This window comes from Pyrgilauda ruficollis, unplaced genomic scaffold, assembly GCF_017590135.1.
Source record: "Pyrgilauda ruficollis isolate IOZ18807 unplaced genomic scaffold, ASM1759013v1 scaffold64, whole genome shotgun sequence".
NCBI classification, from domain to species: Eukaryota; Metazoa; Chordata; class Aves; order Passeriformes; family Passeridae; genus Pyrgilauda; species Pyrgilauda ruficollis.
This window is the reverse complement of record NW_024528155.1, coordinates 3399947-3417030: the sequence shown is the minus strand read 5'-3', so window position 1 is coordinate 3417030 and position 17084 is coordinate 3399947. Positions and strand designations below refer to the sequence as shown.

General features: G+C 36.6%; 1 protein-coding gene across 3 annotated transcripts in view; it reads left to right on the top strand.

The window, feature by feature from the left end:
• Positions 1 to 17084, top strand: part of KCNN2 (potassium calcium-activated channel subfamily N member 2) — a 68107-nt gene that overhangs the window by 18627 nt on the left and 32396 nt on the right. Inside the window, exon 3 of one of the 3 annotated variants that reach the window (XM_041484177.1) lies at positions 2587 to 3005. In XM_041484177.1, coding sequence (XP_041340111.1) covers positions 2587 to 3005 — 419 coding nt within the window. Of the gene's footprint in view, positions 1 to 2586; positions 3006 to 10579; positions 10629 to 16963; positions 16997 to 17084 lie in introns of those variants that run through there. The other 2 variants (XM_041484179.1, XM_041484178.1) reach the window with 2 other exon arrangements.

Here is a 17084-nt window from a genome sequence, read left to right as displayed (position 1 = left end):
ATCACAAGAATCAAATGCACTGGAGCTGTACAGTACTTTGGAAGTTTGTCCCTTAATACCAAATAGTGCATTTGCTAAGTGCAAACCTGCATTGTCTTGGTAAGACAGACATACAGACAGACATAGATTAGCCTTGCAGTACCAATTCACATATCTAGTATCTGTAGCTTGCAGAGTGACAACAGGTAAAAGAAATGTTATGTGCTCATGGTGCATACATTGAATTAATGGAGTGTTTCTTTAGCTTAATTCAACAGTGTATGACTTTGTCTTCAATAATATTGTAGTGGAGATAAGAACTATATGTAAATGTGGTGGATTCACCTTGGCCAGCTGTGAGATCCCCACCCAGCTATGCTTTTGCTCTCCCTCTTCAACAGCACAAGGAGAGAAAATAAGATTAAAAAGTTCGCAAGTTGAAATAAAGATCAGGAGATCCCTTTCCAGTTACTGGCACTGGCAAAATGGGCACAACTTGAGGAAAATTAATTTACTTTATTGATATTTAAAAGCAGAATAGGAAGGCAAAAAATACGCTGCCCCACTGTCCTTTCCTCAGGCTCAACATCTTCATTCCCAACTCCTGTATCTTCTCCTCCATGCGTGGTACGGGGGGGCAGGAGGAATGACAGTGTGTCCCCTGCGGTTCCTCTCTGCCACACATTTCTTCTCACACTTTTTTTGTGCTGCTGTGTGGGTCCCCTCTGTGGTCTGCAGCCCTTCAGGATAAATCTGCTCCAGCATGGGACTTATGTGGGCATTAGTTCTAAGGAGAATCTGCTGCAGTGTGAGCTCTCTGCAAGTGAGCGTTTCTTCAAGAAATATCCAGCTTGCTCTAGAGTGCTCATCTCCAAGGGCTTCAGGAGTTGCCTCCTTTATCATGGTCCTTGTTTTCCATGTGTTCTTCTCTGTTCCTGGTGCCTGGAGCACCTACTCCCTCTTCTTCTTTTCTGACCTTAGAATTTCTGGTGTTCTTTCTCACATTTTTACTTTTACTCCTCACTGCCTGGGCCATGTTTTGCCCTTTCTCAGCTATGCTTTCACAGAAGCACCACCTGATTCACTGGAGAATTCAGCTGTGTCCTGCAGTGCGTACGTTGCAGAGCAACCCTGACTTCTTGCTGACAGCCCTGCAGCCATCCCCAGAGCCAAAACCTTGTCACCAACACTCAGTGTAATAAGATGGAGAGAAAGAACATAAGGGATAAAAACCAGATCCATAAGGACAGAAATTTATTTTGGTCTGTTATGTTCCTTTCTGTGGTTAACTTCTTTATTTCTTTTAGTATCAGATCAACTACAGTGAAGTTCATTTGTGACTATCACTTTTCTAAACAATTTCAATAGAGCACTTTTATGAAAGACAAACTGAAGGTATTATGAGGAGGATGTAGAGTGGTTTTTTGATCACTAAAAAACACAGGGAAATCAAGCTTGTATTTTTAAACTTTTGAAAGAAGGAAGGGGGCAAAGAGCAGTGCAGATGAATGGATTTTTGGTGTGTATATAGGGTTTAGGATGCCAAAAATACCTTTCTTACATTAGAGAACACATGATGTACTTTGTCTTCTCACCCATTATTTTTGAATAATCTAATTTTAAAAGTTCTGCAAAAGTATTTTTTTCCCTCTTACCTGTTTACTGAAGAGCCTTGGTTTAGATTCAAACTATAGTTGAAGTGATGGGAAGGTCTTCTGTCTGAAATTGTATCTTCTTGGTACATATGGGCTATGTTCCTCTCTAAAAGAAGTCTGTTTGCAAGGTCTTGCATATCTCTACTCTCACCTAGTGACAAGTACTGCTTGATTAGCTATTTATTTCTTAAATCATCAGGCACATAATTTGCTAAACAGTATGAAATATTTTAGCACCTTTGTTCCTGGGTGACAAGTTGAAGGCCTTGATTGTGCAATAGCCAACACGTGCATTTAATTTTCAGCTACTGGGCATCACCTGGCTGCCTGGGCCACTCTGATATTTGCTGGCTATTGTTTTTCATATTTTCACCATGAGGTATCTTCTTGAGTCCTTGTCCATTTTCTCATGTAGTTTTGTATCTTACATTGATTATTATTAATATTGATTATTATTGGTGCCTTGAAGAAAGATTGGGTACTTCTACAGAAGCTGTAATATCACCTTGGCTGAAGCCAGGTGATATAACAGGAATCTAAAGAAATATTTTTACTTTGTAATTTAGCTGTCTATTCAGAAAACAGCTAAATGCTTCTCAAATTTTATGAACTTTGAGTAAACAATTGATTTTGAATGGTCAAGGGGTCCAGACTTTTTTTTACAAATAAAATATTACAATTTAAATATATGATGAATTCTGATTTAATAATGAATGAATGAAAATTCAGTTTCATGTGCAGTTTTAAAAGGAGTGTATTAAAAATTCTTTTTGTCTTAACCAGAGTTATATTTCCTTTCATAGTGATGTAATAATATCATTTTCTGAGGTGGCACTTTAAAAAAAAATTTTTGCGGTCTTTGGCAGCATAGAAAACTGTGGTAATTTAAAATGGAATTATAACAGTTTTTTTAATGATGTACTAAAGTTAACCTTATATTTTATTATTTCAGTTGTTCATGGTGGACAATGGAGCAGATGACTGGAGAATAGCCATGACTTATGAGCGTATTTTCTTTATCTGCTTGGAAATACTGGTGTGTGCTATACATCCCATACCTGGGAATTACACATTCACGTGGACAGCCCGGCTCGCCTTTTCTTACGCTCCATCCACAACAACAGCTGATGTGGATATTATTTTATCTATACCAATGTTCTTAAGACTTTATCTTATTGCCAGAGTTATGCTTTTGCATAGCAAACTTTTCACTGATGCCTCATCTAGAAGCATTGGAGCATTAAATAAGATAAACTTCAATACCCGTTTTGTTATGAAGACTCTAATGACAATATGTCCAGGAACTGTACTGTTGGTTTTTAGTATCTCATTATGGATAATTGCTGCATGGACTGTCCGAGCTTGTGAAAGGTAAGGTTGGTTTTTTTTTTCAGTTCTTTCTGTTTGTCTTTCTATTTTTCACTCCTGTTTTGTCTCTTAAATTTTGATTTCAGGGGACCTAAACATTGTTTAGAATGGAGCTCCCTAGTCCTTGATAATTTATGTGTTGGTTGCATTGTATTCTGTGACAGTCATTGTCAGGAGTGATTTGCCTCTTAATCTGGTGGACCTCTGCAAAGAGATCCCCACTGTTTACTTGTAGCACTACAATTTCATTTCAGTGTGTTGACATATTTAACACACTAGACAGATACCACAAAATTACGTTAAGAGTAGTTGTTAATATTATGCATTTATACAATTTTTCATTTACTTTCTTTGTAAGATAAATGTAGTGAGGATAAGATAGAAAAAATAGCCAGGGAAAATGCTTGGAGGGGAAATGTAATTTGAGTGTTGTTATGCTGAAAAAAGAAAGAGAGTGCAAAATGCAGTTGAGTGGTTGGCAAGATCAGTAAAGGGGAACAGGCAGAACACTTATAGTAATATAACTCTTTCTTCCAATGAAAATCAGAAGTGCATTTGAGTGCAATTTCAGCTAGTTTTCCAACCTCCCTTTATCACAGACTTCAGTGTAGGTGCAGAATAAATGGCTATCAGTGCTGACAACTTGAAACTGAATTTCTCAAACGTGGCTTTAAGAAAAAAAATAAATGGGCTTCTGATTGGATAGGATTGCTCAGGAATATGAGATAGGTTAACTCTAAGAAGACAATTAGAATGATTCTCTATAAAAGATTTAATGCCTTGGACAGCTCTTAGATCCTGGAATTGATTTCTCCTTCCTTAAGCTGAAAAAACATCAGCAGGCATTTAAGGCATTTCTGCTGCTGTTTGTTGACCATTTTGTTTTTCCTATTCCTTTCCATGTCTGTCTGTTTTAGAATCAATTTGGGGGAGTTACTTCTGACAGCTAAATGATTCAAGTCAGCAGTTAATTCAAACACAGTTGTGCCTTTTTAAGTTACTACTTGCATACCTTTTCAACTTATAAGGAAAAATACCTGATCTTATGAAATGACTGTAGGAATCACATTTTTTGTAGTTTTATTGTTAAAGTTTCTTTGTATCAGTATTGTTTCCTCATATTACAGCTAGACTAATAGTTCAAGAATATTCTGAAAATACGATGTTAAGACATAATGACGTATTAGAGTTTCAGAATATTCCCCATAGTGGCAGCGAAGGAGTACCTTAGATTTTGACTCAATCTTTAGTAGCTGTATTTTCATAAACATATTCTTGTTTCAGATGTAACTGACTTCTGCAAAGTCTCTCCTCTTTATCTCATATTCTCCTCTTCGCTTCCCACCACTTTTCTTTTAATACAATTGCTGCTCAGGAATTCTTGAGTGTCTACTCAGGCATTTCCCAAACTGTCGGTTTGAAGTGGCTCTGAATAACTTCAGCATCCGTTGCTATCTCATTACATATAACTGGTTGATGATGATGATGGTGATGAAAAAAATTTTTAATTAACTTTTTTATACACATGCTTTCAAAATAAGCTAGTACAACTCAGTGAAAATTGCTGAAAATATTTGCTACTGTCTGATACGTGTCTGTAAAACATGTTTATTTGTTAGTTTACAGGTTGCAGGACAAGAATGTATAGTATATAAGTAACACTAAAAATAAAAGAAACAAAGACCACCTCACCGATTTTTTGGTCAGGAGGAGTGAAGACAACACTCTCATAAAGTTTTGATTTTCTCCGTTTTCTTATTTATATTTAGAAATTTAACTTCTGCATCACTGTTGTTCTGGGAAGAAGATTATTTATTTGGTTAGGTACACTGAAGTCAGGGTTGAAAAAAGCTGAATTTTTCTTCAACTCCCGGCTAAGTTAGTAATGGATTTTCCACATTTTATCATGAGAAAGGACAATTATGGCCACTGAATATTTTCTGTTCTGTGTAGAAATCATAGTCCTCAGAAGACTCTCCCAAGGTCTTTATGCATTTGAATTGCTTAGATGTTAAAAGATTAGTTTACACAACTGGAGGTACACTTTTTCCCAGCTACTCTTGACTTTTTTCTTAGTTTTAACTCAAGGGAGCTTTTTTTTTTTAATTTTAAATAGACTATTTTTGTACAAAAAAAATTATCCTGAAAATAAATTCTATCATTAGGAGTGTTTTCCATTTGACACTATATATGAAAACATAACGAATTTTAATACATCTAACAGAAATTAGGAATTAGGCAGCAGCCTGGTAGCTTTGGTTTACTAAGGAGTGATTTATATTAATAAAATTTGATGTTGTTAACTGTTTCTTTGCATCACTCTAGCACCATGCTCTAATTTCTCTTATATAGTAGCATTGCATGAGTTTGCATTAGCAGTAGTTCTTTGGTGTATTAAATCATTTAACTGACCATCCAAATTGGAACAAGATGATGGTGATAAGACATAATAGATTAAAATATTAAGGTTTGCGAATGGAGAGGAAAGATTCTCATTCTGTCCCATGTTCTCAGTGAGAAGGGAAGTCACAGTAGGCGGTGTCCTTTATTGTGGAGTTGTGTGTGCTCAGCAAAGCTGTTGCTGCTGAATGGCAACCTGGTATTCAGATTGTTCTTCTGTTCAAAGTTAGGTTGTTATTATTGCAGACGATCCTGGGAACAGGAAGGGAGATTGGAAGCCCCGCATTTCATAGGAAGGTAACATGAAAGAGCAGCATTATCCTTCTCTAGAAAGATAACCTGTGGAGACAGGTCATGGTTTGAGCCAGGCAAGTTGGCTGTCTGAATAAAGACTTCACTGCATTAATGGTCATCTGACTGATCACTTGATATACACTGAACTAAGACAGGACATGTATCTTTCTCGGTGCCTTAATGACTGTATAGTTAGCTCCCAGAATGCTAATTATAGCAAGTGACACTTTGGGTTGGTGAGCAAGGTATTTTCCATGATTGGAGTTTAAGGTCATGTATGAGGGCAGAATGTGGTACAGATAATGGTGGTGGACAGCCAGCTGAGTATAAATGGGTTGCTAGGGCTGCAGAGTAATCTAGATGAGGGAATTTGGAAGGTGAAGGTGGGGAAAGCATCAAGTGTTGCTGTATACATAATGTCTGTTTTGAGGGGAAGATTGCATAGGTTTCATCTCTCATTGCCAGTAGCAGTATATTGCTGTTTTTCATGTGTAGGCTTCATAATGAAAATCTAAATTTTTCATTGGGTCTAACTCAAAAGATGTTCATGTTTATAACATCTCTGAGGCGCATGATCTAGAACACTTATGAGTATATTAATTTCACGTTTGAATTATGAACCCTACAAGCAGATTAATTTTTGCAATTTCCCATACATATGTTGTTACTGAAAATAGGTTTGTGCATGGGCATCAGTTGTTTATTTCAGTTAAAATAGAAAAGTTTGGTCTCTTGAGAAAAAGAAATTAGTATGTTTAGCATTAAGTCATCGAAGAGTCTGACTAGAAGAAGAATCTGAGTAGAAGAATTCTACTCTTCTGTAGAATGGGTGTCTCTTCTGTGAGAAGTGGGCTGCTTTTCTAGGTTGTGTGGAAGGTGTACACTTTTTATGATCTGGGGGTTTTTGGGGGGTTTTTTTGGTGGTTTGGTTTGGTGTTTTGGGGTTTTTTCTTTGCTTGGTTTTTTTTTTTTTGTTTTTTTTGTTGTTGTTGCTTTTGTTTTTGTATTTTTTTATGGAAAGGAAGAAAAAATATTGTCTTCTGAATACACACACGCGTGTAGTGTGCCTGTGTACCAAGCAATATGAGCTACAAATGCCCACATTACACTGTTGTATGTCCAGAACAGATCCTATCACATGCCTGGCATTTCTGTGGATTTGCAGAGGAGAACTGAGAACAGAACTGGATTTTCTTCTTCTTCTGCAGAGAGCACACTTTTGGCACCATTTGTTGTTCTATTTGTTCATCTCTTTGACTTCTGGCAATGAAGTCAGTTCAGTTTGAGCAGTTTGTTTTAGTCAGCATTTCTCCCTCTTGTCAGTTTCTGCTCTGTATTCTCTCCTTGTTTTAACAAAAATAAACTCAAAAAACACACACATACGCAAAATCCCATCTGTGTGTGAGGGTGAAATCTTTTTCTGCTTTCTGCTCATTCTTGTTTTCTACAAAGAAATGTCTGTCTTATTTCTTGGAAATATGATACCATTACAAAGTTTCCAGTAAGCAGCTCATACATGACAACTGGGAGGCAAATGTTAAGGATTCATTTGATACAAGCTAGTGGATACACTGACACTTCAGTTGTAATTCATGAAGGAAAAATGTTTCTTAGCTATCTAATTTCCTCACAGTATGTATTTCAGTTCTTTACTTATATTGAGGACCTTATCTGATGTTGTACATTGCATGCATATTCACAAGGCCACCTTCTAATGGAAATTACTTTTTGCATTCTCTCAGTGCCAGTGTGAAGATGCTTGTTCTTAGTTTAAAAAAAGCAACCAAAAAACCCAGAAAAACCCCAACAAACAAGCAAACAAAACCCACCAACAACAAACCAATCCTGGATATTTAATTTTAAGGCTATTTTTAGGCTCAGAAGGTCAGAAGCAATGACATATGATTTTCATTTTTTTCAGTCTCATGACTGTCAACAGATCAAATAGTGTTTGTGCATGGCCAGTGCTGGCTGTTTATCATGGTTCTTTACCTTCCCTTGGCTCACAGCTCACTGAAACTAGAATGTGCTACTGGCAGCCAGGTTTCTTCAGTGGTGGCAAACATTAAAAGTTACATATTCAAAACAACAATAAGCAATGATGTCCTGTCATCATCCTGACTTGGACCTGTGCTGTGAATGAATGGTTCTCTGCCTACTAGTCTTAATTCCTGGTTTTGCTCACTGAGTGTAGCTTAACTTTAAATGTGAGGTTACTGTTTTATAATATTTACATCTCAAAACAATGACTGCAACCACATGTAACCAATTGCATAATTGCTGCAAAAGTTACAAATAGACCATCAGATCCGTTATTTTATCATACGATGAAGGCAACAAGGGAATTTATTCATAGAAGTACATTAGTAAATGTCTGACGTGCATAACCCAGATCCAAAAAAGAGCAATCGATCTAAACAAAATACTCCTATTCTAGGTGTATCAGAAGGATAATGTGTTCTTTTGCTGCTTGAAAACAAAACAGCTATGTATATTTAAGGGGGAAAGCAATGCACCTGTTCTGATGCATGTAGAGTTTGCTATTTTTTTTAACTCATATTTTCCTTCCTTTTGAAAATGCTGTTTGTGCATTCTCAGCAAAATAACTTTGGGAGTATAAGTAAGAATATTCTTCAGTTGGTTTAGGTTATTTGAATTTTCCTTATAAATATGGAAACTTGCAATAACTGATGAAGTGTCACTGGATATAATCACTCCTTCACAAAAATATATCAAGCCAAAGGAGATCAGTGTTTCTGTAGTCCAGAAATAGCAGACCCAACTTTGAGGAAGGGAGCGCAAAAGACAAAAAGTTAGAAAACAAGCAAAAAACAAAATCTACTTGCTTAATTAAAGAAAAAAAAATACCTGTCTTTCAGATTAACTGGAGCGAGAAACTTTTCTTAGGTTAAATTCCCTTTTATTTACAAAGGACTTATATGTATAATTGTTGTAGAATAGATTGAAGTGGAAAAGCTCATGTATAGTTCAAAAATAGTAAGCAAAGTGAAAACTATTTTTCTAAGCAGAAAAATCTGAAAAGAATGAAAATACTTACAGGGCACTACTTACCTGCTTTCAAGGATGAAAAGATTTTTTAAAAATTAATCTTAAAACTATAAAACATAATTAAGAGAACAGTCTTTGTTCTGGTCAGTAAGAATGGTTGTACGCACTCCAAATTCTTTCAGATAAGAAAGCAATTTGTGGAATTTTTTTTATCATTATTTCATTACTAGGTCCAAAGTTATATATTCTGATCCTCATATTTTTAGATGTGATAATTGAATTTTTCCTCTCTCTTTTGGCCAGCCTTTTAAACGATTCAGAATATTTTGCTTCAAAATGAGTAAAAGCTATTTGCCATAGTACCCCAAAAGCAATCCATATAAAATAGGGTCACACTGAAGCAAAAAGCAATGTCTTGTCACTTCAAAATAGAATTTGTTGCTCCAACAGTTTAATGTCTTTGAAAAGTGCACCCTGAAGTGTGATTTTAAGCTTTTCTACTGGTTTTCTTTTGCTTCTTGAGCAAAGTGAGGAGTATAGGCCATGGTTATCACTTCACTGCAAATAAGCTTCCAACATGCTGACTGAACTCTAGCCTTAGATATTGAAGAGTGGATTCTATTGGGAATTTACAACTCAGTCCTAAAAATTCAAATTTATGAGGTCTATACAAGGATATAGATAGTTATGAAATTGTGCAGTTCAAGGGAATTAGTGGTTTTATGGGGGGAAACAGGAGGAGGTGCTTTTTCGATATTTTGTATGTTCTTTATTTTCCTTTTCTGTGATTTTTCCATTTTAATTTATTGTCTCAGTAGCAGATTTTTCTTGCTTGGGTAGTTTTTTTTCTTTAAAAGTTCAAAATCAGCTATAGTTTTTACTGAAGCTGATCTTGAGATAGTAAGTGATTTGCAATATCACTTAGAAGTAGTAAGTGTTGGTGTGTGTCCTCATTTACTCTTGTGTTCTCCAAAACAGTGATATGATGTAATTCAGAGCTCAGGCTGATCAATCTAGAACATTTTTGACTGTGACAATAGAACATGACTCTACTTGCAGTTGTTTTTTCTTTAAACCAGATTGATATCCAATATTTCTTTTTAAGCCTTTTTCTGTGATAAATGAAATCCACTGACAAAAGTTCCCGTGGCTTTGCACAAGAATGGTTCACTGAATTGAAGTATTATAAACTGAGTATTGAAGGCATCGGCGCAATGTGAAGTGAGCAAGTGTCTTGGATTATTTAGGTTGCAAGTTTCTGGGTCAGGGGTTGTCTTTGAACTGTGCTTGCACACTGCTCAGCACAGTGATGTCCAAGAGTAACATTTGTATATATGATACTGCAGTACTAATGAATGTACTAATTTTTAGTAAGGAAGAAGGGGAGTTAAACACTTCTGGAGTTTGGTGGTGTTCAGATGAAGATGATGCCTTCATGTGTTGATGGAGCAGTTTAAGCTGAACTGTTCAGTTTTGATGGATGGTGACCGTGCTGACAGCTTGTGCTGAGAACACTGCCCAGGCAGGAATTATGTCCTGCTAGCTGGCTTGTTTTCCCTGTGTACTCCCTGCCTCAAGTGGAGAAGCCTGAGGCAAGAGCCTCTGTAGTCTCACTTGCAAGGGGAGTATGTTTATGTTGGTTTGGTGGTGGGACCTCCAAATCCCCTGTTTGGTCAGTGAAGCTCTGCTCCTGCCAGGTGTGTGCAGGCTCCGTGCTCAGCGCTGCGGTCTCACCTCAGGCTGCATTGGAACAGCCTGGCTCTAAAGAGAAAAGTCTCTGTACTGTACTTCGCACACAGTGCTTGTGACTCAGGGCTTAAGGGTATCTTCTGTTGCCAAGACTGACAGCAAAAGAGATCAGTCCCTAATCACTGGGAGGGTGCAGTGAAGGTGAAAAGTACTCCAGATATTCCAGAGCAGCAGGTACGCAGAAATAGAGGGTGTTGGTGCTGCGGGGCTACAGCCTGGTCTGAAACCTGGTGCAGACTCTGGAAGCCAGTGGGCTTGCATTAGCTTAAAGTCCTTTGATGATGTGGCTAGAATGATTGCATCTGCCTGGATAATCGTGCAAATCTTGCCAAATTGTTGGCATGAGCCTTGGGTACAAACTTAAGTATCGGTATCAGGAATTGTATTCCGGCCTGCAAATTGGTTTTGAAATGTTTTGGTTTTTTTGTTTGTGGGGACGGTTGTTTTTAAAAATTTTATTTATTCAATGAATTAGCTAAATATTTATGAATAACTTTGACTTGCAAAAGACTAATTGAAATGTGAAAATAGCAGTAAAAACCAGTGTATACTGTCTTTAAAACAGTAAAACCTATTATAATACATAAACAAGAATTATTAAATGTGTAACTGCAGAACTGAAGATTTTTATTAATATTAGTGTTAATGTAGTCTTCTATGACAAACATAGTCAGCTGAAAGTGTAAAAAAGTATTCACTTAATAAGAAGTGAATGGGATTCATATTTCAGGTATGCCAGGTGTGTGTCCCAGGCATAGGAGTGCAATGATGCATTGTTCAGCAGTGCTTATTTTGTTTGATGACATTATAAAGTAGGCCATTGGTCATGTTAAAGAATATCTTAATCTTTTAAACTTGAGTAGATAGAAATGGAGTTCCATAGCATTTGTTTTGTCTAATTAAACTGGCTGCATTAAAAATATCTTGAGTTGTAGGCAGTTTTGGAGTATGAGGCAGAAGGATTTTAAAACCTGGGACTTGAAAGTTATGTGTAGATAAGTGAACTTAATTTTTCAAATATCAGGATTTTCTATAAGGCTGGAATACTAAAACTCAGTTTTTCCACAAGCAGTTCAGCAATCCAAAGGCTTTCACTTACTACATCTGTGCTTCAGTTTCCTTTCCTGTAGTGCTGTCGTTCCTCTTTTGCAGCAGGTTATTCATAAATCTTCAACAGGTGCAAAGAGACCCTACAAGCAAGGTATACGCAGATTGAAACTGCAAAGCAATGTTTACTTACTAGAAGTAAAATATCCAAAAGGTTAAGCTGGAATTTAGTGGGCTACTAGACTAAACATTAGGACACGCCCAGTAAGACACCAAAAAAGCTTTTGCTGGCCATGCAGAAGTGAGATAGGCAGTTAATGTCTGTTCTCCACAGCTCCCTTTGTGCTGCTGCCGCTTGCCATGCTGTTGTGGTATGTTGTCCAGATATGTTTTTCCAGATATGGATGGATGGATGATCTTCCCAGCTTCCAGTGAGACCAACCAGCTTGGCTGGCTCTCTTCTTTTGTTTGTTTTTCATTTCTTTAGGACTTGACCTTTCCACATTGGGAATGACCTTGAATCCTTGAGCTATAGACCATAACTTTCAAGAAGAACTGATATAGTTCCTTTTAGTTAAAGCAAAAATTAGTGACTGTTACCCAAGGCATTGCTAACACATGCATACCTGTTTTATAAAATGATGAAACACTTTTATCTTGCTGCTTGAGCACAGTAGCTGAACTTGATTTTATTTCTGTTATCCTTTGTCTTTGGTTGTTATCCTTTTGTCTTTGGTTGGGTTTTTCTTTCATAGGAAACATCCAATAGCAGACTAGGAAGGATACAAAGGACATGGTTTTAAAATAGTGAGCTTGTGGTCATTGCACAGTAGAGTAAACAGTTAAACAGAAATGTGACTAAAAATCTTTAAAAGTTTGGGACTCAGCTGTCAAAACCTGTATAGTTCAACTGTAACCTGGTGATCTCATAAGTTGTTAGCTTCTGCTGTGAAAAATCCGTGTTCAGGAAGGGGTGCCGATTGAATAATTATTGATAAATTATTTAGGAGTTAACAGTTCTGTGATATGGAAGGGTCTTTTTTTTAATAAGACTTAAACAATGCCTAATTATTATCTATAAAATCTGTTATATTTTTAATAAACACAAGAGACACCTAGAAGGAGTACCTTGTCCTGGTTTACAGAAAGAACCATGAGCCGGTCTGTGTTTTAGCTGTCCCATAAGGTCTGGATATCTTTTTAATGAAATGAAGCATCAAAGAGTCAAAATACATTGTTTCCTCAGCTGCTGTATAAAAGTTAAATTGAAGAATTTTAAGTAGAAGCAAGAAACAATATTTTAGTCTTATTGCAATTTAATGCCGCTTGAGGAGAGAAGAGGATATCACCTTTCTAGTACATACAGGGTGGATGTAGGACATGAGTTCTAAAGAAGAGAAGCTGCTCTCTTGGTCAGCCCTGGCAAAAAGTACAGCAGAGCGTGGAAGGTATTTTGGTTATAATCAGTAGTGCCAGTGGGGTCAGTTGCTTTGTGCTGAGTGCAGTAGCTGTCTACAGTACGCCTGAGGGAGGAACCTGGCCGTGGGTTTGTAACACGTGCCTCACCAGCTGCCGGGCTTGCAGTGGGGCAGGAGAACGTGGAGTGTACGCTGGTGCAGGTGCTGTTTGGAAGGGCAACCATCAAGCTCCAGGCTTGCTTTTGGTAGCTAGAGAAGGGTGACATTAATCTTTGTTCCACGTTCTTCAGTCACTGCATTCTTTGCTTTTACTGAGCAGCCTGAGTTTACCAGTTTGTAGACACTCTGGTTTAGTTGGATTGACTTGAGAATTGTCCAGAATATATACATGGACCTCAGTGTCAGTTGAGGAGCTGGACTATGCATTTTTTGGGCAGGCAGTAGTACATATGGAAAACAACCTTGCAAAATATTTACAGTGAGTAATAGCTTTCTAATAAAAACAATGTATCTTTTCACTGCATTTCAGAAAGAAGATACTTGATGTTCTAATTCCTTGAGTTAAAGGTGACCTCTTATTATTTTGTGCTAAAAAGAATGCAGTGGATGTAATTGGCAAGGCTTCTCACATTCTGAAATCAGAGATACAACATTCCCTAAAATTGAACAGAGATTTCAGATCAAGTATTCATGTCCAAATATCTTTTCTTTTTAACTCTGTTTTTAATCATTCATCTTTTCTGAAAATCACGATACACCTTCAGACTAATGAGCTTCTAAAATTGTAACCCTGACTGTTTAAACTTTGATGTTAAATTGCAGTCTTTCGCAGTAGATTCTTTCCAAGGCATTTAAAGGCAAATTATATGTTACATTTAGTTAATTGAACACCTTGATACTTGTCAGCTCTCAGTAATACCTTCTGCATTAATTTTAATCCTTTCCCAAGCCTACAAGGATTTAACAAAAAATGTGCATGATAATTCTTAATAATACTGCTTTTAGAGTGGTATTTTCTCCTTGCAAGCAGATCACATCACTTGCCTTCCTTGTTCCTTGTGTGCTGGGAGGCAGAAGACCTGCTGACGCAGTCAGTGTAGCTCAGCAAGACACCGTTGTCCTTCAGTGATTGCATTTCTGATGTGGACTATGATTTCTCTTGATTTTTACAAAATCACTTCTAGCACAGATAATAGGCCAAGAGGCAGGTGCTATGTCCTGAGCTAGTATCTCCAGGAGACACAACAATCTGTACCAGGAATTACACATTCTAGCAGTTTATTTTCTTTATTTTTTCAAAGGAAAACAAAAATTTAGACTGCAATAATGTTAGCATGGTTTTAGTAGGATCAACCCTAGCACTCTTCCGTTATTGAAGTAAGTGGCCGTAGCATTTATGGTAGTATAGAACACTGGAGTGAATGTTTTATTATACCAACAAAAGTATGGTAAATATATACAAATAACTTGTAAAATCACAAAAGCAATAAACAGTGCATTTTTTTGTGACAAACTGCATTATTTACTGGCAAAAAAGGTGTTCTGTTTGTTGAAAATAGCATGAGCTAGAGAATCCCACCTACAATTCTGTTGACCTTGACCAAAGTCATTTAAGCTCTTTGTGACTGTCATGCATAGAATCATGTTTACTGCTCTTGCTTGGTGTGATGTCCCCATTCTGAATAGCGAAATTTATTTGAACTTAATGAGCAAAGGATTCTACTAAAGTGTGATTGCAGTGCTGATGTTTTCTATTTTGAAGTTATTGTACAGGTAGGGATGCAGTCTAGGTATGTTCATTCTGAGAAATCAGGTGAGAGGTATGAAAGTAGAGAAAATATTGTTAATTCTGCATGCTTACATTTTTCTTTCTCATGCTTTTGGGTAGGATATGCAGAATACATAAGCCATTCCCTGCTGAAGTCCTTGTGGCTGTACCGCTGCTCCACACGTACTTTTCTAGTCAGGACTCCAGAATCTGAGGACAAATTGACTGAAGCTGTACATCATGGAAAAGAAGGACAATAGATCTCATGTATTTTCCAGGGATCTTTAATCCATATTTTTGGAATTCTTTTTCCTCTCCCCCTTTAAGGGGGTCACAACTGAATTTTTGGAATTCAAAGGATGTATCTAGAGAAAATCAAGGGGTTTTTCTTTTAAACATGAAAGACAATTTTTCTTTTAGTCATATCATGGTTTTGAGTTCTCTAAAAAGTAACACTCAAATGTAGTTGAATTCTTACAGGAAAATGTTTCTGTGTATACATCTATCTATCTATCTATCTATCTATCTATCTATCTATCTATCTATCTATCTGTCTATCTATCTGTCTATCTATCTACCTATCTATCCATCTATCTTTCTATCTACGATGTCTATCTATCTATCTACAATGCTTGTTTATACATTTTTAAAGTGAAAGTTTTGTAGCTTCAGAAATACAGCTTAGGTATAACATGTCCCATAATCTACTCAAATGAGACAAACATTTACAGTTCAGTGTGTAGCTTTTCTTTTTCAAACCAAATATGCTGAGATCTCAGACTTGTTTATTCTTTAATGTCATGGACTTCTGCTAATGGAATAAAGTGTCTTTGACTTGCAAGAAAGTTTTCATTACTCATTAAAATGAGGGAGGCAAGAAACCCCAAATAAATACCTCTTTTTGTTACTTTTTGCATTGCTTTCAAGTTATAATTTCAGACACTTTATGAAGCAGGGCAGCTGAAACAGTTAAAATACCATAAAAGCTGTATCTCTTCAGTCACGTTTGGTGCTCTTAAAAATGCCTGTGATTCTTTTTTTCAACTGAATAGAGTTTTTCTGTGTTTGTAAAGTCTTGCAAGTCAAACAAGTGAATGGAGGAGGCTTAATAGCTCCCTAAGAGCACCATTCTTGCTAGAAAAAGATCTGTTTGTGCATATTACACTTTCTCTGTATTTGTCCCATCAGTGAACTCGTCTCATCTCTAGGGCTAAGAGAGCACTGTAAATTAGATTTCAAGTTTGTTTAACATTTCATCTTCCAGCACGTTGTTGTAATTTAATGCTAATTATGTTGACAGCCTTTATGAAGCATTCAACACTCTGAAAAATGAATAATTAGTAACAGTTTAAATTAAATATAGTTTTCATAACAAGCCAGTATAGTTATAGATAGCAGTCCCAAAGCTGAATTTTCCCACTGTGTACATCCTTAGTTAAGCATAAATCTGATTATGTGCTTGCCTGTCTAAAGCTTGACCAAGGAACTGAGTTGAAGCATGAAAGTCACATAGATAACTCAAATATCTACTGTATGATTTCCATAGAAATTTGCCAGTGATGTAAACAGTAGGCATTGGATAATTTCTGGTTTATTAAAGGACTTTTACAACATGTTCTACGTAGAGACTCTAAGACACATGCTTCAAGTTTAGATAGTGCAAAAGGTAAGTTCTGTTGCCACACCAACCAGAGTACTCCCGTCCATTAAAAACAGAGTGAAAAGATGTGGGATTTTTTTTCTGAAAATGTCATCTGCTCAAGTTCCTTCAGAGCACAGAATTTCATTCTTTCTTCTGTGCTTCATTGAAAGCAGTTAAAATGCAGTCAGAAAGTCTTGAACGAAGGCCAAGATATCAGACAACAAAATGGTTTTGGTAAAAAAAAATATCATTAGAAAGTGTTCTGTCATGTTCATAGTCTTCAGAGAAAATAGTACCAGATCCTTTCTTTTTGGTAAATGTTTGTCATTAAAATGAGGATGATCACTACAAAAGTTATTCTTTACTGAAAGCAAATGGCAAACAAACTGAAAATATAAGGTTTTTTGCCTGACAAGCAAAACGTCAAATTTTACTCTTTTTAATGACTAAAGGGGGGGAGAAAAGTACAAGGTTCAGACTACATATAATCTCACACTGACAGTATGACAGAATTTGGTGACAATATGTCAAGGGCTAAAACAGAGCAAAGAAAGCCATAATTGCATCTAGGATATTTAAAATATTATGGTGAAGGTCTCTTAAGCCTTTTCTTTTTGGTTGCATTTAGGTGGGCAACACATCTGTCTTCAAATGTGACACTGCAGAGGTCTGTATAAGCATGAGGATGATGTTCCTTTATTACCATGCCAGAGTAAAGTACTACATGTAGCCCTATTACATGCTTTCTAGACAAT